This window comes from Oreochromis niloticus, linkage group LG3 (genome assembly GCF_001858045.2).
Source record: "Oreochromis niloticus isolate F11D_XX linkage group LG3, O_niloticus_UMD_NMBU, whole genome shotgun sequence".
Lineage (NCBI taxonomy): Eukaryota > Metazoa > Chordata > Actinopteri > Cichliformes > Cichlidae > Oreochromis > Oreochromis niloticus.
Genome location: NC_031967.2, coordinates 61,849,280 through 61,874,569, shown reverse-complemented (window position 1 = coordinate 61,874,569; position 25,290 = coordinate 61,849,280). Strand labels below are relative to the sequence as shown.

The window sequence follows — 25,290 nt, the reverse complement described above, 5'->3', positions numbered from 1 at the left end:
ACCTCCTGCTGAAAGTTCTATACCAGCAGCTGGACCATCCTCTGCTGACAGTGTCGATGCTGGACCAGTCCCAGACCCAGAGGCTCTAAACGAGGAATTTATTCTGCATTTAGAGCCTGTACCAACATCTTCCCTCTGTCAGCCTCCTGCATCCTCCTCTCCATCTCTGCTTCCTCCTGCACCCTCCTCTTCATCTCTGCTTCCTCCTGCATCCTCCTCTCTGTCTTTGCTTCCTCCTGCATCCTCCTCTCCATCTCTGCTTCGTCCTGCATCCTCCTCTCTGTCTTTGCTTCCTCCTGCATCCTCCTCTCCATCTCTGCTTCCTCCTGCATGCTCCTCTTCGTCTGTGCTTCCTCCTGCATCCTCCTCTCAATCTCCGCTTCCTGCATCTCCCTCAATTTCTACGGCGTACACCTCGGATGTCCCAAACAAAAAAAGGACAAGGAAAGGTTAGACGTTATGGTATTGTAAATGTACGAAACACATGACAGGTTTGTAAAGTTTGTTAAGATTTCTTTTTCTTATTTTTTGCATTTTGTCCAGTTTTACAGACCTTATGTAAATGTTTCATTTGTTATTTTTCAGAATGCCGAAAACACCGTACACAGAAGATTTTCAAATATGAAGAGATAGTAGACAGGAGAGTTGTAAATGTAAGCAATTTAGCCTGCTGTTGTGCAGATTTGTTTGCGTCTTTGTTTGCGTCTATATCTTGTAAAGCACTTTGTGATCTCTATCTAGAAATGTGCTATATAAATAAAATTTTACTTACTTACTTACTTACTTACTTCCAGGATTTGAACTGTGCCTGCCTGACTATTGTAGGAATGTTTAGCTTATTTTAGAGTTTAGACATGTAGGAATGTTTAGTTTGTTTTAGAGTTTAGAAATGTGTTAAGATAGAATGTAGAATTATGGTAGAGACACTGACACTGCCCTGGATATAAATAAAGGCCTGACTGTGTCATGAACTTAGGAGTAGATCTTAGGAGACCCTCCCCAGTTGAACGGTGAAAGTAAGACAAAGAGGAGTTAATGCTGAGTGGAAATTCCCCAGAGGATACCTGTGTGGGGGTCTCAACATTTAACTTGATAACTGTGGTCTGGAGGGGAGATGGTATTTATGGCCCCTAGGAAGAGACACACACCCACAGTGTTTTAACTGATACACTCACACATCCACATGCACACTCACTCACGTGCACGCACATACCAGGTATGCACACACAGTCACTCACGAGCACTCACATAGACACGCGGGTACGCGCACACACAGGCACTCACGTGCTCATGCACATAGACACAGACACAGAGTTTGCAACACATTGTGGGGGATTTATGATGGGGTCGCCTCTATAAAGCTCGCTGGAACTAACAAAGGGGTGAAGATTGTTTCAGAGGGACACCGGCCTCGTCTTCCCTTCTAGAAGTGCATGCTTAAATGAAGATGAATAAAGATGAATAAAGATTTTGTAAAAATGACTACTGGGTCCGGTGCCATCTCTGAAGGCCCGAGGAATAATAAAGAACCGGGGTAAAACTGATTTCCCAACACTATCTATAAGCTTTTGTATTTGATGAATCTACACTAATTCAGCCACTGAGTCTGGATTTCGCTCCAAGTAGGACATTAAATAGGAACATACCACCTGATACAACCTGGTTGTGCTGCCTTCCTGGTGTTTACGTTCTTTAAAGTCCTCCTGACATCATGCTCAGAAGGAGTGATTGATGTGGAGGTGCTCCTTCCCATTCAGTAACATCTGCTTCAGTTAGTTTTGCTTCTTAGCCACAATGTAAGCAATGTCGCTTTGCTGACATGCACTCGATGGTGGCAGTACAAGCATTGTAGTGGTTCTTATGTTTTTGTAAACTAATTGTATAATATATTGAGCCATTCAATAGTACACAAATGTTTATAAGCTCCTTTTTGTATGCAACTTGCATGTCTTTCTGAATTAACTGTTTGTTTATATCATGTTTTTCAGGAAAAAGAAGAAGTTAAAGTCAAGTGGAAGCCCTGCTCAATATGGTAATTTAGTAACAACTTTGTTGGACTGGAACAGACATTCATATTGTTGATAAATAGTTAGATTAGATAGATGAAACTTTATTAATCCCTCTGGTGGATTCCTCTGGGAAATTCAGTTTCCAGTAGCAAAGCACCGAAAGAAGTTGCATGTTAGATACATTAAGGGGAATGATAGTAAGGATATAAGCATAAATACACCATATATACACATATACACATATATAGATACTGTGCTGGTGTAGTTCTTCTTCCCACCAGCAGGAGTCACTACAGTTCTTTCATGCCAAGTTTTGTTTGTTGTTAGCTGTAGAGTTAGTATGCAGCACACTTTGAGAAAAGACTGACTCAGCATGTTGTTCTGATAAACATCTGCATCCATCCTCTTTGTTGTTTTACAGAAAGCATCACTTGTGAGTATTTAAGTTGAACAAGAGTTAATGCAACTATATTTGCTATTATTTCTGCACTTTTATGGTTAAAGGTGTACTGTATTCAGATTTACTTTCTTTCCAATGTTAGCTAGTTTAGTCAACTGATTTGCATTATCGTATCAATATATAGACTGAATATTGCTTATTTCCTTTTGTTTGTAGTTTCACTTTGTTGATAATTGAAGGCAGCGTCAATAAAAGGGACAATACACCTGTCAGTTGTCGAGGAGTTTATCTATCTGCATAACTGTATCCAGTGTAGCAGTGAGGGCAGAATAGATACAGAATATACAATATGGATAAATAGGATTGCTCATTTGAGTGAGTATATTGCACAGTGATTATTGCACAGTCGAATATAAGAAAAAAAGACAAAACAAAAAACAAATATTGCACAGTGTAAAAAAGCACCTACAGCTCAGTTGTTTCCGCCCTCCCTTGTCCCCCTGTTTCCCCTCCCTCTCCCCTCCAGTGAGGAGTTAAACAGTTTGATGGCATGTGGGACAAAGGAGTTTTTAAGTCTGTTGGTTTTTGACTTTGGGAGAAGCAACCTGTCGCTGAATAGGCTCCTCTGATTGTTTACGACCGTGTGCAGAGGATGCCCAGCATTGTCCATAATGTCCAGCAGTTTTTTTTAGTGTCCTTTTCTCTGCCACTGACACCAGAGTGTCCAGCTTCATGCCGACCACAGAGCCAGCCTTCCTGATTAGTTTCTCCAGCCTGGATGAGTCCTTCTTTGCTGTGCTGCTCCCCCAGCACACCACACCATAGAAAAGTACTCCTGCAACCACCGACTGGTAAAACATCCTCAGGAGCTTCCTGCAGATGTTGAAAGACCTCAGCCTCCTGAGGAAGTACAGTCGGCTTTGGCCTTTTTTATACAGGTGCTCTGTGTTGCATGTCCAGTCCAGTTTGTTGTCCACCCACAGCCCGAGGTACTTGTATGTGTTGACCACCTCCACCTCCTCTCCCTCTATCTGAACTGGCAGTGGACCTGGTCTGGACCTCCCGAAATCCACAACTAGTTCCTTGGTCTTTGAAGTGTTGAGTTGCAGGTGGTTTGTGTGACTCCATGTGACAAAGTTCCTCACCAGGCTCCTGTACTCCTCTTCCTGGTCATCCCAGATACACCCCATAGTTATCACCTCAGTTTGAATTCATGTATTTGGACTATAGTAAATTGGGAGCTTTTAGCTGTCAAGCTGCTCTTCTGTGAGGAGCTTAATAGCAGTCCACCTCCAAAGTCCATTATGAGTTTTGGAGGTCAACACTTTTAAGAGTTGGCATAAGACTTTACTTCTTTATAGAGCTTATAGTTAGGGCTGGTTCAGGTCACCAGACTGCTGGGGGTTAGTGCCCTCACCCCCCCCCCACTCCCTCTCTTTCTCTCTCTCTCTCTCTGTCTGTCTGTGTCTTTCAGGGTTATGCAGGCTCAGTATTGGTTGAAGATGCAGTCACATCTCCTTTTACTGAAAACTCTCCCCCTCTCCCTCACCATCTGTAAACATACATGCCACAGTAATGCAGTTCATGCATGTTACTAACTAAACTTCTTCCCTGGAGTTTCTGTGCTCTCTCATCCAGCAGGTTCCGATGGATCGTGGCTGCTGCTATGGTCCTGCTTTATATACTCCATATACTATTACTCTCGGACTTGATTTGATTAATTTATATTACAACGAAGGTGTATAAAGCATGACATGAATATAGAAGATATTTCATCCTAAAAAATTGTCATATGTCACAACCTAAATTATCCTATTTTCTGTGTGTTTGTGTGTGGTTGTCGTTGATTTTTGTGATGTTTTTCTCCTGACAGTGGCAAAGTGTGGGATGACACATGGGAACCTGCGCAGTTTTACACACAGTAAACCAGATCCCTGTGTGCGATCGCACAGTTCAGTTTGTAGTTCAGCACAGGGGCGATTCTAGGATCAGAGCTTTGGGGTGCTGAGCACCCAGAGAGCTGCCCATCCAGGCAAGGTAAACTTTACACGTCACAATGAGACTTCTTCCCTGTCTCTGTCAGTCCCTGCATCCTTAAATGTCTCCAGTTGTCCCGAGTTCCCTCTGACTGTCTCCTTGGTGCATTTAAACCCCTGTTCCTCCCTGTCCTCATCGTCTGTTGTCTTCATCTCCGCTATCAGTCATCATAATTTTACCATCTCTGTGCAAGTCTGCAAATTTCTTTATTAAATCATAAGATTCTTAAATTCATCAAGTCTCTCTGTGCCTGGGTCCTCGTCACAAAACATGACATCACTGTTTTGTACATTTTAACACAATTTAATCCTCACATTTGTGAAAGAAAAGCAAAACACTTTTTTGAAAAGTCTGTAACAAAACCATCAAATCTGATAAAGGTTATGTAAATGCTGCCAAAGAAGAATGGATTGGAATTTAAAAAAAAACAAAACATATCCTAACCTTAATTACTGCGGGAGAATAATGAATGATGCTCATAGTCAGTAAAAAGTAAACTGAGTGCATTTTTTGGACAGAGATTCACTTGTAAAGTGTTTGTATAATACAATACAGATACATAAAAAATACACTCCAAAAACAGAGTCCTTGAAATGTACAAAATATTATTAAAAAATTAGAAAAATGGAGACACCTTGGCCTCTGGTACAATGTATACAATGTATGAAAAGATCTTTAGTGCAGATTCTACTATGGCTCTGCAGATTTTTTTCTTTTCTTTTAACATATGTCGCCTCACCTTGAGGTTAGTAAATCTCTCACATTTTGGTGATCAAGTCTCTCAAGCATCTCTTTCTCAACTGACATCACAGCCAGGTGCTGGAGTCTGCTTTGACCCATGGTCCTTCTCAGGCAGGTATGGAGCTGACTCAAGACACTAAAAGACCTTTCACAGCTACAGCTGCAAACTGGGTTTGTTAGGGCAACCTGAACAACAGTTTTCAGTGTGGGGAAGATCTGATTATCCAGAAGATTGTACAATCTTAACATATCTGGGATGGCACCAGCCTCACTCTTGAGCTTCAAAAAGTTTTTGGCAACCGTGACTTCCTCTGACTGAAGCTCAATATGGTAATGCAGTGCCAGGGCTGATAAACCAGTTTGTTTTGCAGATTCTGTATAGCAGTTTTAATATAGGGAGAACACAACTTCCAGATTGTATAAGTAAAATTAGTTGGGTTTTTTCCTTTGCCAGTTTAACAGTTTCTGTTTTGCCCGTCACTGTTCCCTGTCTGTTTTCTTACCTGGTTCTTCCTGACCTTGTACTTTCTCCTCATGTTCTCCTCTTTCCTCTCTCCCTCTTTGGACTGACAATCATACACAAATAGATTGTATTCAATTACATTTTTATAAAAAAAAATACTATTAAGATTACTAATAAAAAAGTCCTCTCTCAGTGTACTTTCAACCAAAGGGCAAATAACCAAACCACATGAACATCTAATAAAGGATATAAATATTGAAACACTGATCCAACATTATCCTTTATTGATGGATAATTTGATCTTCCACTTTTACCTGAATGTGGCTCCTTTTTTTGAAAAAACTTCCTCATATCCAATATGAACCTGGCTGTCTCTCTGTACACACACACACACAACAGTGGAGTTATAAGGTTAGTGGGTATCCAGTCAGTTAGCTAGTTAGTACCTTGGGTTCAATATGCACATATGATAAAATAACCAGTTTCTCTCATTACATTTCAAACAGGACAGTGGTAACAACAGCAGGCTACGGACAATTTTAAATTTTAGATTTTAAATAGGCTGTATACATTTCAATGGGAGCAACAGGATGGTCAAATATCGCTGATTTTACTACAGAGCAGGACGGATTGTAGGGTAGCAAACATCGTCGGGAAACACGTTTTCAACACTGCAGGTTACCTGGGTGTAATGTTTTTCAGCTAAAAAGAAACATGGCCTGACTCCTACCGAACTATATAAAGAGTAACTGAAGGTTAAATGCAGCTAACATGTCCTGTTTTAAGACAGGCACTAACACATCCGCTCCGCTGCGTCTCAGCCACTATCGCTCTGGCAGCAACAGCGCTAGAGCCAGAGTAGCTGAGCTGGAACAAACCATTTTGGGAGGGGGGGTTATCTATACTTTTGTTGTTAAAATGTTCCATCTCAATTAAGTACTGGATGCTTTTTATATTTTTAGAAGTGTGCCACACAAACAACAAATATTGTCAAAACAGTAAGAAATCTTTGGGGTGCTTTGATTCAAAAATGGGCTAAAATCGCCCCTGGTTCAGCATAAAAGTTCAAAATAAAATATTTACTATACATTTCAGCCAGTGTCAGTCTCTATTTCACTCTCTAATTTGTTTAAAGTAAAGTAAGTAACAACTTGTATGAGGTGATTAGGGTAAGCAGTACTGTGTATGGGAGCCTAAAGCAAAGTTAACTGCACCAGTAGCAGCTTCAGAACATATTGTATATTATATGTTTCTACCTTTTAATAATAATAGATTGCATTTATATAGCACTTTTCGAGGCCCTCAAAGTGCTTTACAATTCCACTATTCATTCACTCTCACATACTGGTGGAGGTAAGCTACAGTTGTAGCCACAGCTGCCCTGGGGCAGACTGACAGAAGCGAGGCTGCCATATCGCGCCATCGGCCCCTCTGGCCATCACGAGTAGGCGATAGGTGAAGTGTCTTGCCCAAGGACACAACGACCGAGACTGTCCGAGCCGGGGCTCTAACCAGTAACCTTCTGATTACAAGACGAACAACCAAGTCTTGAGGCACGATCGTCCGATTGTAATATGTCATGTTTAGATGCAGTGACAATTGCACATTTGGAGTTGTGGTCATATGTGGTTTTTATATACAGGGTATTAGAAAAGAAATTGACTTTTTTTTTTTTTGCTATTTTTCTTGTTTGTTTGCACATTATTATTGTGTACATATTGCATATGTAACATTATTATTATTGTTAATATGCAGGTTACAGCTGGGGAATGGCAGTATGTTGTGGATTGATTTGGCATGTTCAACCACTGTTACACCAAACTCTCTCACTTATGATAAAGGCCTCTTACCCAGTGTCATGGATTTTCTATACTTTTGGGGACACAGGTCCAAAGTCTGAGGCAGTAAGTCAGATCAAAGAAGGCAATGATTCTAAAATAGGAGTTTACTCATGTCATTGTATATATCCAGGAATATGTGCCTGAGGATAGTTGTCATTAAATCAATGTTAAATGAAAGTATTCCCTAATTACCACAGCTGACACAAGTTCTCCATAGCTGCCTGCTGTCTCAGGACCTGTCTCCAAAAAGGACCAGGGAGCGCTAACATGTTATGTTCTAAACTGATGCAGAAAATGCACATTAAACATAATATAAACTTACTGAGTGAAGAAATGTCAAGAGGATTCCTTTTGCTCCCATTGTGTTGGTTCGTTGATCAATGCAATACAGAATCACAAATCTGGTTTTATGTAATGTCCTTAAAACACGTCAAAATGAGGCTCTGTAGTCTGTGTGGCCTCCACATGCCTGTATGACCTCACTACAACACCTGGGCATGCTCCTGATGAAGTGGCAGATGCTCTCCTGAGGGATTTCCTCCCAGACTCCAGGATTAAAGCATCTGCCAACTCCTGGACATTTTGTGGTGCAGTTGGTGGATGGAGCGAGACATGATGTCCCAGATGTCCTCAGTTGGATTCAGGTCTGGGGAACGGGCGGGCCAGTCCACAGCATCAATGCCTTCGTCTTGCAGGAACTGCTGACCAGTGATGGGAATAACGGCGTTACAAGTAACGGCGTTACTAACGGCGTTACTTTTTTCAGTAACGAGTAATCTAACTAATTACTATTCCTATCGTTACAACGCCGTTACAGTTACTAACAAGGTAACGCGGTCCGTTACTATTTTTCAACAAACAGTTGAAGCTGTGTTCAGTTCACCGCATCTTATATCAGCTGCAGGAAGTAGCTGTAAGTAATCTGGGCGCTACAGCTTTAAGCAGCTGCGCGCTCCCGCACGGACGGTAATCACGATCACTGTCTAGCACAACACCTGGAGCTAAGGAGGCAAAACAATCGAGTGCTGCTGTTTGACTGAGGAAGAATAAAGTATTCGTGGTAAGCCGATCACATGACCACTTAAAGACAAAGCAACAAGGTGCTAGTTTATAAATTGTGTCGATAGGCCACGTAAAACCAGAGTCATGATAAACGATATATACGCGGCGTTTTTTCCTCAATAGTTTCGCCACGTTAGCGCTAGCAAGCACTCTCTGCTTATGAGCAAAAAAACAAAACAAAACAGGGGAAGTTTTAGGAGTGACGGAGAGAGAAAGAGAGAGGGAGAGAGAGAAAGAGGGAGAGAGAGCAGGAAAAGAGAGAGAGAGAAAGAGAGAGCGAGTTTTGAGATGTGAGATTTGTGACGTTTAGCATGTTTGGAGTGTGTAGTTAATGTGTTGTCTTGTGTAGTTAGTGTGTAGTGTTGTGGATAGTTTTGTGTTGTGTGTCAGAACAATGAGGCGACTGCTGTCTCCAGGTAGAAACAGCAGTGATACACCTGCTGCTGTCAGACCTGCAGGTATCAGGCTGTGATGTTCTCCTTTATAGTGGACAGAAATGATTTTTTTGGAGTGGCACAAATAATTTGTGTGGCATCTTATTGAAGAACAGCTGATTGTTCTGTAAATAGTTTGAAATGGTTATTTAAAAAAAGGGTAAAAGGTAAATGGATGCAAATAACTTTGTTGTTTGCAAAACTTGTGCATAGGATTTTAAAATTGACAATTAATATTTGCATTTGAAGTTATAAAATATGATTCATTAAACATGTTTATGGTTGTTACAGTAAAAATATAACTTTTTCTACTCTGATTTTATGTTTTTTGTCTGATTTTAGATCAATTCTGGTTATACAGTATGACAAAATGAGAACATAACTGTAAATTCAGGCACGTGAGGTTGCGCTAAAAAGAATGATACCAAACAAGGCAAAGTAAATAGTTTTTAAAGGTAAAATGTGGAGAGAAAATCAAGAGTAGTAAAAAAATGGCCAATTATACCCTGGACGCCAGAGGGTTAAACGTTCTTTGTTTTTTTTTTTAAGTAACGCAATAGTTACTTTTCCAAGTAATTAATTACTTTTAGAATATTGTAACTCAGTTACTAACTCAGTTACTTTTTTGAAGAAGTAACTAGTAACTATAATTGAATTACTATTTGAAAGTAACTTGCCCAACACTGCTGCTGACACACTCCAGCCACATGAAGTCTAGCATTAGGAGGAACCCGGGGCTAACCGCACCAGCATATGGTCTCACAAGGGGCCTGAGGATCTCATCTCAGTACCTAATGGCAGTCAGGCTACCTCTGCCGAACACATGGAGGGCTCTGCAGTCCCCAAAGAAATGCCACCCCACACCAAAACTGACCCACTGCCAAACTGTCATGCTGGTGGATGTTGCAGGTAGCAGGTGGTTCTCCACGGCATCTCCAGACTCTGTCACAAGTGCTCAGTGTGAACCTGCTTTCATCTGTGAGGAGCACAGGGCGCCAGTGGCAAAGTTGCCAGACTTTGTGTTCTCTGGCAAATGCCAAACATCCTGCACGGTGTTGGGCTGTAAGCACAACCCCCACCTGTGGACATCGAGCCTTCATACCACCCTCATGGAGTCCGTTTCTGACCGTTTGAGCAGACATGTGCACATTTGTGGCCTGCTGGAAGTCATTTTGCACTGCTGTGGCCTTTGTTTCCTACCCCACAGTACCTTCCCTTACCGTTAGTTTCCTATTCTTTTACTTATTCTTTGTTGAGGGTTGTATTTGTAGATAAGCAATTTCATTTGCTCTGGGGCGAGTCACTGGCTCAGGTGCATTCTGGGACTGTCAGTTCACCAGTGTGCTGGCATGCTTCTTAACAAACACACCACTACAGCAAACATCTCAATTGTACTTGTTGATTTCTTCGACAAAACATTGAACAAAAAATTTCCTTGTGAGTGTGCTGCCTGGTGCTTTTAAATTCTGTGGTAATTTGAGCAGCACAGAAAGCATTCCATGAATTAAATTATGTTATTGTATCTGAACATGTACACTAGTTGTTCTGACTATTGTCAAATTTGTACATGTTTTGTTTGGTTAGTGCACTGGCCCTTTAAGAGAAAGGCATGGTCTGTGTGCGGACAGGGGAAGTGTAAAGACTCAGACAATCGACTGATTAATGTGATCTATGCTGTGAAAGGCTGATAAAAAGGCATTCCCTGTGAGTATGCGTTATTGTTTGGCACTTTATGTTGATTAATAGCAGTTACTTAGATGCTGTATTACGTGTGCTAATTTATGGTTGTAGACAGTTGTTTGGTGTTAGCATTAGCACTTGGTCAAGCAGCTCCTCAAGTAATTATTTTAATTTGACACTCATATTCACTGTATTTGTTGTTACAGTTTCACACCTGCCATATAAAGCAAAGTCTAAACCCACTCTGGCGTCAGTGACTTTTGTGTGGAGGTGTTTAACTCCTGGATAGTAGAAAGTGGTTCTACGAGGCCAGTACAGTGAAAAGGGACACACTACACGACGATGAAGACTGCATTGTTACACGCTGTATCCAGACCAGCACGACAGACGCAGTGACACCAAGTCAGCATAAATGCACATTCAATCAGCTTAAAGATGGAGAAAGAAGGATATGAAGTAAGATCCACAACGTCAAAGAAATCTAGCCACTCTTCCACTGCAAGCGTAATGTTAGCCGCCACTACTGCCCGTGCTAAAGCTGAAGCTGCCCAAAAAAGAGCTGAGTTTGCAAAGAAGGAAGTTGAATTTAAAATAGAAAGAGCCAAATTAGATGCAAAGCTTGATGTTCTAGCAAAAGAAAGTGAAGCTGAGGCCGCAGCCGCTGAAGCAGCTGTCTTGGAGTCTGCTGTTGCAAATTTTGACATGAGTGATGAGCACCTGAGCTTACCAAAGGAGACACAGAGTTCTCATGAGCGAACTACAGACTATGTCAATATGCATCAGGCACGCAGTGATTCAGTCAAATCAAAGGACGTCAAAATAGAAAAAGGCGAGTATGCAAATCGACCTAAGCCACCGGACATGTCACCGGATGAACTGCCCTCAGCACCAAAGGACTATGGCTCCCTCAGACCCCCTGATCAAAGACATTACTCACCTGAAAGGCAAGGACAACAGTTACGCTCTGTTAACTATCAGCAGCACCTCAGCCATGTCTCACCAGGGTTTACACCGCCCTCTGCTGGACGTTTTCAGTACTACCCTCCAGATCCAAATTCCTCTAGGGACTCTAATGAGCTTGCCAAATATTTAATGAGAGGTCAGTTGTTAACCTCTGAACTCACCAAGTTTGATGACAAGCCGGAGAACTATCTATCTTGGAAGTCATCTTTCATCAACGCCATTGACACTCTAGAGCTTAGGGCGTCTGAACAAATCGACCTCCTTGTGAAATCACTTGGCCCAGAATCTACCAAGCATGCACATCGCATTAAAGCTGTAAACATAACAAACCCAGCTGTGGCATTAGAGCTAATCTGGGAGAGGCTAGAAGAAATCTATGGGTCGCCAGAAGCCATTGAAAGTGCTCTTTTCACCAAACTTGATCAATTTCCTAAAATAGGGCCCAGAGACAATCAAAAACTAAGAGAGCTGAGTGATCTGTTGCAGGAAATAAATGCAGCAAAACAAGAAGGGTACTTGCATGGACTCTCCTATCTCGATACAGCGCGAGGTGTCGCTCCCATTGTGGATAAGCTGCCATATGGGATACAAGACAAGTGGATGATGGAAGGCTCACACTACAAGCAGCGGCACAAGGTGACCTTCCCTCCATTCACGTTCTTCTTACAGTTCATACAGACACAAGCAAAGGCACGCAACGATCCAAGCTTCAATCTGCTGTCAACCTGCAACTCTGGAGTTAAAAGGGACAAGCTTGGAGATGGTTACAGCAACAACCGCAGGTCAGTTTCAGTGCATAAAACCAACGTTACGGCCATATCTGAGGAAGGACCGGACAAATGTTGTCCTGTGCACAACAAACCTCACGCCTTACAACAGTGCAGAAGTTTCAGAGAAAAGCCAATTCAGGAACGAAAGGCAATATTAAAGCAACACAACATCTGTTTCAAGTGCTGCGCTTCTAACAAACATGTAGCTCGCGACTGTCAAGCAGAAATCAAATGCTCTGAATGTAACAGTGATAAGCACCCAACAGCTCTGCATTCAGATGTTCCTCGCTTTCCCAAAGCTCTTCAGCCCCCAGCAAGTCACGGCGGGGAGAAACAAGAGCTACAGGAGACTGCAGTTGTTTCAAGTTGCACTGAGGTATGTGGGGAAGGATTTTCTGGGAAATCTTGCTCAAAAATATGCCTGGTTAACGTTTATCCTGCCAACGATCCTAGTAAACGCCAGAGAATGTATGTCATGCTAGATGACCAGAGTAACGTTTCACTAGCATGCTCTGAGTTTTTTGACATGTTCGAGGTTAATGGTAAGACAGAGCCATACACCCTCCAGACATGCAGTGGCATAGGTCTCACTTCTGGCAGAAGAGCCTCTGGGTATATGATAGAGGCAATCGATAGCTCCCTCGCTATTCAGCTGCCCATGTTAATCGAGTGCAACATGATTCCCAACAAAAGAGAGGAAATTCCCACTCCCTCCGCGGCTTACGCACACAGTCACCTCAAAGGCATAGCACACAAAATACCACCCTTGGACAGTGGTGCAGACATTTTGCTGTTGCTTGGAAGAGACATTTTGAGAGTTCATAAAGTGCGCAGTCAGATCAATGGTCCGCACAATGCACCATACGCACAGAGGCTGGACTTAGGCTGGGTGATAATAGGAGATGTGTGCTTAGGCAATACTCATAAGCCTTCCCAAGTCTCCACCTTTAAGACTCACGTTCTATCGGATGGAAGACCAACTCATTTTTCCCCGTGCGAAAGCCACTTTACTGTCAAGCCAGACACCAGTCTTTTAAATCGACACTTAGTACTTGGTGGTTCAAACATAAAGGACAGAACACAAAACAGAACTATAGGAAACAATGTTTTCTGCCAGACCAAGGATGACAATAAGCTTGCACCCTCCATGGCAGATCTGCAGTTCCTGAATATCATGGACAATGAGTGTTTCCAGGATGAGTCACAAAGCTGGGTGGCTCCATTGCCGTTCCGCCAGCCCAGAGCATTGCTGCCTAACAATCGCCGCTACGCACTCAGTCGCCTCAAGTCACTTGAACGAACTCTAGACAAAAACCCAGAAATGAAAGCTCACCTGATAGACTTTATGCAGAAAATGTTGGACAATGGGCACGCGGAGCTCGCACCCCCATTACAAGGGAACAAAGAGTGTTGGTACCTGCCCTATTTCGGAGTATACCATCCTCAAAAGCCGTCACAAATCCGAGTGGTATTTGACTCCAGCGCGCAGTTTGAAGGTATGTCGCTCAACACAGTGCTGTTATCAGGACCCAATCTGAACAACAGTCTATTAGGCGTGCTAGTGAGATTCAGGAAACATCCAGTTGCAGTAACCGCAGATATCCAGCAGATGTTCTATTGCTTCCTGGTGCGCGAGGACTGCAGGGATGTACTGAGGTTTGTCTGGCACAAAGACAATGATCCACAGAAAGAGCTCGTGGATTACAGGATGTGCGTGCATGTATTTGGAAACAGCCCCTCGCCTGCTGTAGCCACATATGGTTTGAGGAGGGCTGCGCAAAAAGGAGAAGCCAAATACGGGTCAGATGTTCGCCATTTCATTGAGCGTGATTTTTATGTTGATGATGCTTTAAAGTCTGTTCCCACCAAACATGATGCTATCGACCTCCTGAAACGGACACAAGACATGCTAGCAGACTCAAACCTTCGCCTCTTAAAAATAGCATCAAATAAGGTTGAAGTGATGGACGCATTCTCACCTCAAGACCGAGCCAAGGATCTCCAAAATCTGGACCTGTTCAAGGATGAACTCCCAGATCAGCGCAGTCTTGGAGTAAAGTGGAATATAATGGAGGACTATTTCACTTTTCACATTCCTCACGCTGAAAAGCCATACACACGAAGAGGAGTCCTTTCAACTGTGAACAGTGTGTTTGACCCGCTCGGGTTTTTGGCCCCAGACACCGTTCGAGGACGTCTGCTTCTAAGAGAGTTGTCGCTACAGACAACAGAGTGGGACTCACCTCTCCCAGAGGATCTGAAAGGCAGATGGATAGAATGGCAACAGTCCCTCCAATGCCTCAGCAAAGTCAATGTTCCACGCACTTACACTAAAATGTCACTGTCACAGGCTAAATGTGTAAACTTTGTGTCTTTTCAGATGCGTCCATGAAGGCAATATGTGCAGTTTCATACCTCAAGGTCACCACTGGGGATGGCAAGACAGAGGTTGGGTTTGCCCTAGGTAAGGCACGACTCGCTCCACAGCCAGAGCTCACTGTACCTAGGCTCGAACTCTGCGCCGCAGTAATGGCGGTTGAAATGGCAGAGGTCATATGTGAAGAGATTGATCACCCTATAGACAAAACTAGTTTCTATACAGACAGCAAGGTGGTTCTTGGTTATATTCACAACCAATCCAGACACTTTTATGTCTATGTAAACAATCGTGTGTGTCGTATTAGAGAGTCAACTACTCCAGAGCAATGGCATTTCGTTACGACCGACCAGAATCCTGCTGACCACGGCTCACGATCAGTTCCAGCTGCTGAGTTAGAACACACGACATGGTTCACAGGTCCAGCGTTTCTCCAGTGCCCTTCATACATCCATCTAGAGCAGACTGATTACAAATTGCTGGACCCAGACAACGACGCAGAGGTACGCCCAGAGGTAAAGACGCTTTGCACTAACATAACAAAGGAAGTTTTGGGCTCAGGACGTTGGGAGCGTTTCTCCACATGGTGCTCACTTCGGAAAACCATGTCAAACTTGATTCACATCGCACAATGCTTTTCACAATCAAACGTTGACCCAGACTGTAAAGGATGGCACATTTGTAAAACGGCCATCACCCCGGAACTGTTAGATCAAGCAGAGACAATGATCATTAAAAATGTGCAGTTCGAAACATATGCAGACGAGATAAAGCGGATCTCTGAAAAACAGAACCTCCCTAAGAACAGCCCGCTGGTAAAACTAAACCCTGTGATTGGAAGTGACAATCTGCTGAGAATTGGTGGTCGCATTAATCGTGCGGGGCTGGGAGTAAAAGACACCAACCCTGTAATCTTGCCAGGCAGTCACTACATCACTACCCTCCTTGTGCGCCACCACCATGAGAAAGTAAGCCATCAAGGCAGGCATTTTACAGAGGGCGCTGTCCGAGAAAGTGGCTTGTGGATTGTAGGAGGGAAAGGATGTATTAGCAGAGTCATAAGTAAATGTGTGACATGCAAGAAGCTGAGAGGGAAGTTTGAGGAGCAATTAATGAGTGATTTGCCCGTAGATCGCCTCCAAGTTGAGCCCCCCTTTTCTTACGTGGGCATGGACATGTTTGGCCCATGGGAAGTAACTACAAGGCGAACAAGAGGGGGACAAGCAAACAGAAAGCGGTGGGCAATATTATTCACGTGCCTGTGTACAAGGGCTGTCCACATTGAAGTAGTGGAGGAGATGAGCTCTTCAAGTTTCATTAACGCACTGAGGCGTTTCTTCGCCCTCCGAGGACCCGCAAAACAACTGCGCTCGGACTGCGGCACTAATTTCATTGGTGCTCACAAAGAGATGGCCACAAATGCACCAGAGAAAGACAAAGTGCAACACTTTCTGCAGGACCAGAAGTGTTCCTGGGTTTTCAATCCTCCCCATTCTTCCCACATGGGGGGAGTATGGGAACGGATGATTGGTTTAGCACGGCGAATACTTGATAACATGCTGCTGCAAACTGGTCATGTTCAGCTCACTCATGAGATTTTGACCACATTTCTTGCAGAAGTCACAGCTATATTAAATGCACGACCGTTGTTGCCAGTATCATCAGACCCAGAACATCCTCACATTCTCTCACCGGCGATGCTGCTGACACAAAAGACTGGAGTTGTACCCACCATCTGTGATGATGTAGGACCCAAAGAAATGATCAGAAGCCATTGGAAGCGGGTTCAGTTCCTTGCAGACACTTTCTGGAGCAGATGGAGCAAGGAGTATCTGCACAGCCTCCAAATTCGTCAAAAGTGGCACCACAAGAACATTGACATTAAACAGGGAGATGTCGTTCTCCTCAAGGACAAACAAACAAGAAGAAATGAGTGGCCAATGGGCGTAATCGTAAAGACAGTTGCGAGTCAAGATGGAATCATCAGAAAGGCCGAAGTTAGAGTTGCTTCCAAGGGAAATGTTAAGACTTATTATAGACCCATTTCTGAAATGGTTTTTCTGTTATCTAGTGATGTTTAGATATCTGTTGTGGTATCCCTAAGATACCAGGCGGGGAGTGTTCTGACTATTGTCAAATTTGTACATGTTTTGTTTGGTTAGTGCACTGGCCCTTTAAGAGGAAGGCATGGTCCGTTTGCGGACAGGGGAAGTGTAAGAAAGAATCAGACAATCGACTGAATGTGATCTATGCTGTGATTCATGCTGTGAAAGGCTGATAAAAGGGCATTCCCTGTGAGTATGCGTTATTGTTTGGCACTTTATGTTGATTAATAGCAGTTACTTAGATGCTGTATTACGTGTGCTAATTTATGGTTGTAGACAGTTGTTTGGTGTTAGCATTAGCACTTGGTCAAGCAGCTCCTCAAGTAATTATTTTAATTTGACACTCATATTCACTGTATTTGTTGTTACAGTTTCACACCTGCCATATAAAGCAAAGTCTAAACCCACTCTGGCGTCAGTGACTTTTGTGTGGAGGTGTTTAACTCCTGGATAGTAGAAAGTGGTTCTACGAGGCCAGTACACTAGTCATTAAATTAGATGTGAAAGAATGATTCAGGGTAAACAACTGTACCAAGGGAATTACATTTTTCTTCTCAAAATGTAAAATGTCTGTTGATGATAAGCAAAGTCTAAAACAGACATTGTAAAAATCACATTAAACAGAGATGTGATTAACTTTTTATTTTACCAAACATAACATCAATGATGACACAACCAGTCTTCATCAGAAGTGCTCAAATCACTCTCAGCGGCATCGTCTGGAATGTCTTCCTCCTCTGAGTCCATTTCCAGGAGTGGTTGGTGGCTGAGCATTCTCTTGTACACATCCTTTACTTTGAGCATTTCAGCTTTCAGTTCACTTTGTTTTTTTAAAACCAGGCTATGGAGTCCCTTCTGTGCATCCTCTGACATGCCAACAAGGGAGGCTGTAAAAAGAACAAAACAAATAAATATGAGTAAAGTAAAACAAAACAAAAAAAAAAACCCCTCATAAACACAAGGAATTAGGATCGTGTAATTAAACTTTTTTTTTTAAAGGGAGAAGGCAGTGTTAGCCACGAACCTAGATGTAGGTAAAAGATCCAGTAAGACTTTAGCATCTGCTCTTATTTTCAATCAATTCATCAAAAAAATCAATAAATAAAAGATGTGCTTACAGTCTGAGGAGATTGTCCCCAACACCACAGATCGCATTCACAACACTGTCCAGTGATGCCGCATCTCCCTGCAAAGGATCATCTCCTCCTCTCTCAGGCGCCTCACAGCCATCACCTTCTCAAAGACCTTTCTCTTTGTCTGGAGGTCAGCAGCAGCTACAGTTTAACAACATCAGATGGGAAAACATACAGGGAGTGCAGAATTATTAGGCAAGTTGTATTTTTGAGGAATAATTTTATTATTGAACAACAACCATGTTCTCAATGAACCCAAAAAACTCATTAATATCAAAGCTGAATGTTTTTGGAAGTAGTTTTTAGTTTGTTTTTAGTTTTAGCTATTTTAGGGGGATATCTGTGTGTGCAGGTGACTATTACTGTGCATAATTATTAGGCAACTTAACAAAAAACAAATATATACCCATTTCAATTTATTTTTACCAGTGAAACCAATATAACATCTCCACATTCACAAATATACATTTCTGACATTCAAAAACAAAACAAAAACAAATCAGCGACCAATATAGCCACCTTTCTTTGCAAGGACACTCAAAAGCCTGCCATTCATGGATTCTGTCAGTGTTTTGATCTGTTCACCATCAACATTGCGTGCAGCAGCAACCACAGCCTCCCAGACACTTTTCAGAGAGGTGTACTGTTTTCCCTCCTTGTAAATCTCACATTTGATGATGGACCACAGGTTCTCAATGGGGTTCAGATCAGGTGAACAAGGAGGCCATGTCATTAGTTTTTCTTCTTTTATACCCTTTCTTGCCAGCCACGCTGTGGAGTACTTGGACGCGTGTGATGGAGCATTGTCCTGCATGAAAATCATGTTTTTCTTGAAGGATGCAGACTTCTTCCTGTACCACTGCTTGAAGAAGGTGTCTTCCAGAAACTGGCAGTAGGACTGGGAGTTGAGCTTGACTCCATCCTCAACCCAAAAAGGCCCCACAAGCTCATCTTTGATGATACCAGCCCAAACCAGTACTCCACCTCCACCTTGCTGGCGTCTGAGTCGGACTGGAGCTCTCTGCCCTTTACCAATCCAGCCACGGGCCCATCCATCTGGCCCATCAAGACTCACTCTCATTTCATCAGTCCATAAAACCTTAGAAAAATCAGTCTTGAGATATTTCTTGGCCCAGTCTTGACGTTTCAGCTTGTGTGTCTTGTTCAGTGGTGGTCGTCTTTCAGCCTTTCTTACCTTGGCCATGTCTCTGAGTATTGCACACCTTGTGCTTTTGGGCACTCCAGTGATGTTGCAGCTCTGAAATATGGCCAAACTGGTGGCAAGTGGCATCTTGGCAGCTGCACGCTTGACTTTTCTCAGTTCATGGGCAGTTATTTTGCGCCTTGGTTTTTCCACACGCTTCTTGCGACCCTGTTGACTATTTTGAATGAAACGCTTGATTGTTCGATGATCACGCTTCAAAGCTTTGCAATTTTAAGACTGCTGCATCCCTCTGCAAGATATCTCACTATTTTTGACTTTTCTGAGCCTGTCAAGTCCTTCTTTTGACCCATTTTGCCAAAGGAAAGGGAGTTGCCTAATAATTATGCACACCTGATATAGGGTGTTGATGTCATTAGACCACACCCCTTCTCATTACAGAGATGCACATCACCTAATATGCTTAATTGGTAGTAGGCTTTCGAGCCTATACAGCTTGGAGTAAGACAACATGCATGAAGAGGATGATGTGGACAAAATACTCATTTGTCTAATAATTCTGCACTCCCTGTAGTAGCATTTTATGATTCAAGAACAAAACATTCAACTACTGCTCAGATACTGGAAGTTTGTTTAAAAAGGACATTTATAAATCAAGAGCTTACGTTCACTTGTGCTCTGCCAGGGCCAAATGTCGGTCTGCATGAGGGCATCACTGGATACGATTTGCTTTGTTGGTTCAGCAAGCTTGTTGTAGTCGTCAACAGCAGCCGCCAAGCATTTCTTCTCAACTATGATGACCTTGCGAATTCTGTGTCGCCTCTTGTTACTATCTGTAAATAATCATAAAAAATTCACACCTTCACATAATGTATATATTTACATTTTAATCTACACTCAATTTGTTTCCTAGAACAAATCACATCCAGCTTAAACAAACCTGGATCTGATTTTATTCTGTTTACAAAGTAGCCGTACATGCTGTATAAACTGAGTATCAAATGGTCCATTTCAAAGAAACTGGGACACCATTTTGTCTGTAAAGACTTTGTGTTCGCACTCTGATGATGATGACAAGCTCCTTTATTCGTGCCTGCAACGCTCCAAGGCTGCCATCAGTTTGATCAGTTTCTAAGTGAGAGGAATATTAATCAGAATACAAACAGTAACAGTCACCAAACTACAGTGGACTCTGTAATCACTGACTTGATGATATTCATTATAAGACATCTGTAGCCTTCATGTGCTGCATTATCATTAGATAACAAGTATGTCGGTGTTCAGGTTTATAAAACCAACTAGTACGACATCATTTCAACCCAGGTTCAATCCAATTTGATGAAACGCAACAACTCTGCCATAAATTCTGCTTTTACAAGGCTTATTTTTCATTGTTTGTTGACACTGTCAGAAAGATCTTAATTCTACCTTAAGTTCTTTAATGAGGCCATGGTGGGTCCTATTGTTATACACGAGTGCGTTATATTGAGACTTACCTTCAGCCATTTCTGCACATCGGCCACCCATTGCTGCAGTGCGTCGTCATCCACACCCAGCTCATTTCTGGTCGCATTCAGGCTTTCCACTTGTTCTCTAAGGATCCTTATGATCTAAGAATACATTAATAAATGTCATTCATATTGACATTAAAAGAGTACTGGTGTTTGTTTCCCCCATTACCACACACATTAAAATGGGTTTTGAAAAAAAATCACCTTTAGATATCTCTGGCTCAAACTGCGGCCCAGTTGTTCCACTTTCCTTTTGTTCCACCCCGAAGCCAGGATGGTCAGCAAGTCTGTTCGCCCTGCATTTCAGTTCGTATAAAAATAAGAATTAATGAGCAGGAGACTGAGTGGAATCTCACACACAGACACATACCTGCTTTGGACATGTACTTCAATGGCCGCCCTAGACAGGAAACTGTTTACTTGTTCCACCTCTTCTCCAACTGTTGAACCGGCCCCATCCTGAAACGCACCTCCCCATTTGATCTATAGAAAGGAGGTCACAATACATGACTGCTGAATTAATTCAACCTTATAACAAAATGTCTCAAACTAATCCAAAACTACAAGCTGCAGTATACCTCGCATTTCCAAGTGTGAGCCTTTGCATGCATGACGGAGAGAAAAGGACGCATTGACAAGAGGTTCCTCAGCTCAGGGCACTGCTGAGCCACCTTGGTTAAATATGGGAAATATTTACAGGCCACATCGGAGCAAAGGAATGTAATATGTCCTGGGACGCTAGCTGCCAACTTCCTCTGGAGAAAAAGGGGGTAAGCAAAGATCTCCCCTCGAAACATGTTCAATGCAGCTAAGAGGACTCCGTGGCGACAAACAGCTATTTCCATGCCCTCTTCATCCAACTTCCCAGTGGACTCCTTTGCTGCAGTCCAAGATGAAGATCCGCACAACCCTTTCCCCGGGACCTATACACTCAAAGATTTTAACATAAAAGACATGACATGATTAAGCCCTATCAGGGACAATTTTTTTTTTTTAAACAAATGCATAACAATTAGATGAATTAACCTTAAGTCACACAAGACCTCATCTCCCCGGGACAGCACTGATAACACAAAATAAAAATCATGTTTTTTTTTAATACACATGGTGACAAAATTAAGTACACATTAAGATAAAGTAAAGTAAATAGTATTACGACCACACCAAGAGAAAAATAAAATAAATATCCACCCATCCATATATGTATACACACACACACACACACACACACACACACACACACGTATGTGTATGTGGTTATGGCGCTAACGTCATTTTAACAAGATTACCGCTGACAGCACTAATATATATGTGTCTCTTACACGATTTGTGTGTCTCTGTATGTATTTCATAAACTCAGCAACTTCCTCATCTTTTTCAATGAAGACACCTTCAAAGTTCGCCTGCTCTGAAGTGCTGAACGGACAGAGTGACAGTTGTTTGAAAAGAAACATTAAAATACATTTTTCTACAAAGCCATATTTGATTTATGTACACAATGCATAACGTACCTTGCATTAGATTGAAAGCGATAAAGCTTACGGTTTCCATCAACTGAGACGGCAAGCATGTCTGGAGTGCAGGCAGGGCAGCTAATGCATGGCTCCTTGGCTCCTTGCACATCCTGTCCACCTTAAACTTTACAGCACTCCACTCCACAAGCTTTTACTGAAGGCATCAGCTGATATTCGGCCAGTCTTTTAAGTAGAGGACAAACAACAGAATATTCACGGACAGTCATCATAAACATTGATTTGCACAATTTCCTTAAACCTGGCAAATTTAGAAACTCACCCTTCTAAAATGGGCTGTTCTTTCATCTAGCATTTTGACAAATGCCTTAAGTGACATCCCTGGTGCAGCCTTCTTAATGTCATAGAAAGACTGAAAGAAATCCATTGAAAACAGGGTGCAGAAATTTAAGGTGCCAGGCCAATATCCACTACCCAGGATGTCCTTAACTGAGGGGGACCACATTAGGCCACAGCTGGTGCAGCTCACCACTGGCAGTGCAAGGTTATAACGGCCTTTAGAAAGGATAAGGATAAATTCAGTCATGGCTCAACAAAGACATTCATTTTTTTCATGTTGTGAAGATTTCACGTTGTTTTCAAAGCGGTCTGGTAAATCCAAATGACCTTTGACAGGTGCCCACATATACTGTGGGCCGAGGGTAATTCAAACCAAGATAGCAATGCACAATTTGCAATAAAACCTGCAAACACATCAATTGTGTTTGTACTGTGTGACAAAAGGGCAACTTACCATTTATGGTTACAAGAGCCACAATTGCGCCGGGTGAAACCTCAACGTTACCTGCTGGGCAGTCACACACATGGTCTGGCCTTTGCACAGGCAACAGCTGAACTAACATTAAAACACACAATATATATATAAAAAGAATTGGAAATTAACTGATACACAATGAAAATACAATAACAGCACCCACTCATAGTACATAGCAAGAAATGCATAGGATTAAAAACCGTACCTATTGGCTTGTGAAACTCTGATGAAGGCTGCAAAAACCCTCCTGTTACTGCCTCTCTGTTGTGCAGGACAAAGCGTGTGTGAACTGCAATATCACAGTCAGCACAAAGGAACGGAAGAGGCAGGCAGTCCAGACACCTCACAACTACTTGTTTGCCACACTGACACACACGGTGTGACAGTGGATCCAGAGCAGCTAACATATTGTCTGTAAGACAAGGCCTGGCCTCTTTCCACTTTTGTGAGGACACCATGTTTCTGATCGCCCAGTGAGTAGCAGCTGACTCAGACGCCATCTCACAAGTCATGGCTGCGTCCTCTTCTCCATCCTCCAACAACTGAAGGAGCTCCTGACGGAGCACCTCAGTTCCATACACTAACAGAAAAGAAAAGAAAAAAATAAAGAAATTCTGCCACAAAGTGAAATAAAGACTCTAGGCAGTATGTTTCTTAGGACTGCACAAAAGCCCTGCCTAACTCAACTATAACAACAAATATAAAAGTAAACTTGAAAACAGAAATCACAATATATACAAGAAGGTAAAGTACCTTTTGTTGGGTTGACACTGGCAACATAACTAGGTTCTTCACGTGGACATTGATGCTGATCTCTGGACACTGGGGACACTCTGTGCATCATTCTACGCAATTAACAAGGAACAAAGGGAACACCTAAAATACAGTCTATGATTAAAGCAAAGATTATCAAACATCTTAAGTTAACCAACTTAATTTCACATAAACTTATATATACACATATATAAAAATTTATAAAAAAAAATTCAAATAATATAACGTTTACTCCGAACAATAAATTAGACAGGCGTGTTCCCTTTTTAACAACTGTTTCCACTACATCACATTAAAAAATAAAATGTTACCTGCATATCTTGAAGGAGTTCGTCAGCAGCCTGAAGCTCTTCCTCCAGCTCGGGATCCTCTGAATCACTAATTTTCAAGCTAAAGAGGAAAGAGATTTTTGCAGAACTCAGTGACATAAACACAAAACTAACGCAATTCAAATGATTTTCAGTCTTGGCGCTCCGGTTAACGTTAGCAATTATCGTTAGCATCATTAGTTTGTAATGAGCTAGCATAACTCTAAGCGCAAAAACTGCTTTACGCACCATGTGAGGGTATTTTGCAACACACAAGTCTTTTAATGTTTGTAATAGATTTAATCCATCATCGTTGGATTAAATGGCTAATGCTGCAGTAGCCACGTGTAAACGTTACCTAGCAAGCATGCTGACAGTAGCTGTAGCCATTTTTAAATGCATTAAACCGTTTCCGAGATCAGTCACCTCTGTTTGTTTGAAGCGTTTATGAAAAACAAACTTTGAAACACACATCAAGGTATTACTTTAAATATATGACTACAAAGTAGTCATATCTTTCACATACCTGCATTAAAATCAATCAGTTCCGCCTTCTCCTTCTTCTTCTTCTTCTTTGTGTTTAACGGCGGTTGGCAACCAACGTAAAGGAGCATTACCGCCTCCTACTGTTCCGGAGTATGGGTCAGACAGTGAGCTTACAATCTGTATTCAAAAAAAAACCCACCTCACACTCTTTCATAAATACCTATAACCTCCAGAAACCCCACCAGTTCCCTCACCTGTGCCCTACTACCCTCCAACACACTCTTCAGATTAAATTCCCCAATTCCCCACTCCTTCAATCTATTCTGCAGAACTTTCCTCTCCACATCATAACACTTACACCGCAGTATTACATGCTCTACTGTCTCCTCCTCCTCCTGGCACACTCCACAAAGCCCCGTCTCATGTTCTCCCATCACCTGTAGTGTTTTATTTAATGCACAATGTCCCAGTCTAAGCCTGGTAATGACCACCTCTTCTCTCCTATTACCCCTATACAACCTACACCCTGCCACCTCCTTCTTAAAATGATACAAGTGCCTGCCCTTACTCCCAGAATCCCACCGCTAAGGAGTGTGTAACAACTCACCTGCCGAATCAACTAGCCCTGAAAATGGATGGCGCTGGAGCTTCTGCCACTCCTGAACAACCTGCCTCCAAACAATACCTTTTGCTTCAGATCCGCTGCTTTTAATTTCCATCTCAGTCCTATTTTTAGTCAATGCTCCTT

The 25,290-nt window shown here is 42.3% G+C and overlaps 1 protein-coding gene and 2 long non-coding RNA genes across 3 annotated transcripts; 2 read left to right on the top strand and 1 right to left on the bottom strand.

Annotated features, from left to right (window-relative positions):
* Window positions 1–313: 313 nt before the first annotated feature.
* LOC109201403 (uncharacterized) lies at window positions 314–2,219 on the top strand. The gene is made up of 3 exons (XR_002061434.2): window positions 314–449; window positions 586–653; window positions 1,989–2,219. It is a non-coding gene; the product is annotated as an uncharacterized LOC109201403 (long non-coding RNA).
* An 8,304-nt stretch (window positions 2,220–10,523) lies between these two features.
* On the top strand, window positions 10,524–15,176 carry LOC109201336 (uncharacterized). Its single transcript, XM_025905183.1, has 4 exons — window positions 10,524–10,691; window positions 10,874–14,664; window positions 14,781–14,864; window positions 15,085–15,176. Exons 2-4 carry the CDS (start codon window positions 11,103–11,105, stop codon window positions 15,174–15,176), a joined length of 3,738 nt encoding a protein of 1,245 aa, XP_025760968.1. The 5' UTR covers window positions 10,524–10,691; window positions 10,874–11,102.
* Window positions 15,177–22,012: 6,836 nt separating this feature from the next.
* Window positions 22,013–24,717, bottom strand: LOC106097196 (uncharacterized). The gene is made up of 8 exons (XR_003219253.1): window positions 24,583–24,717; window positions 24,060–24,138; window positions 23,728–23,796; window positions 23,180–23,554; window positions 22,954–23,055; window positions 22,483–22,715; window positions 22,200–22,385; window positions 22,013–22,104 (listed from the first exon to the last, which is right to left on the bottom strand). It is a non-coding gene; the product is annotated as an uncharacterized LOC106097196 (long non-coding RNA).
* Between the last annotated feature and the right edge of the window lie 573 nt (window positions 24,718–25,290).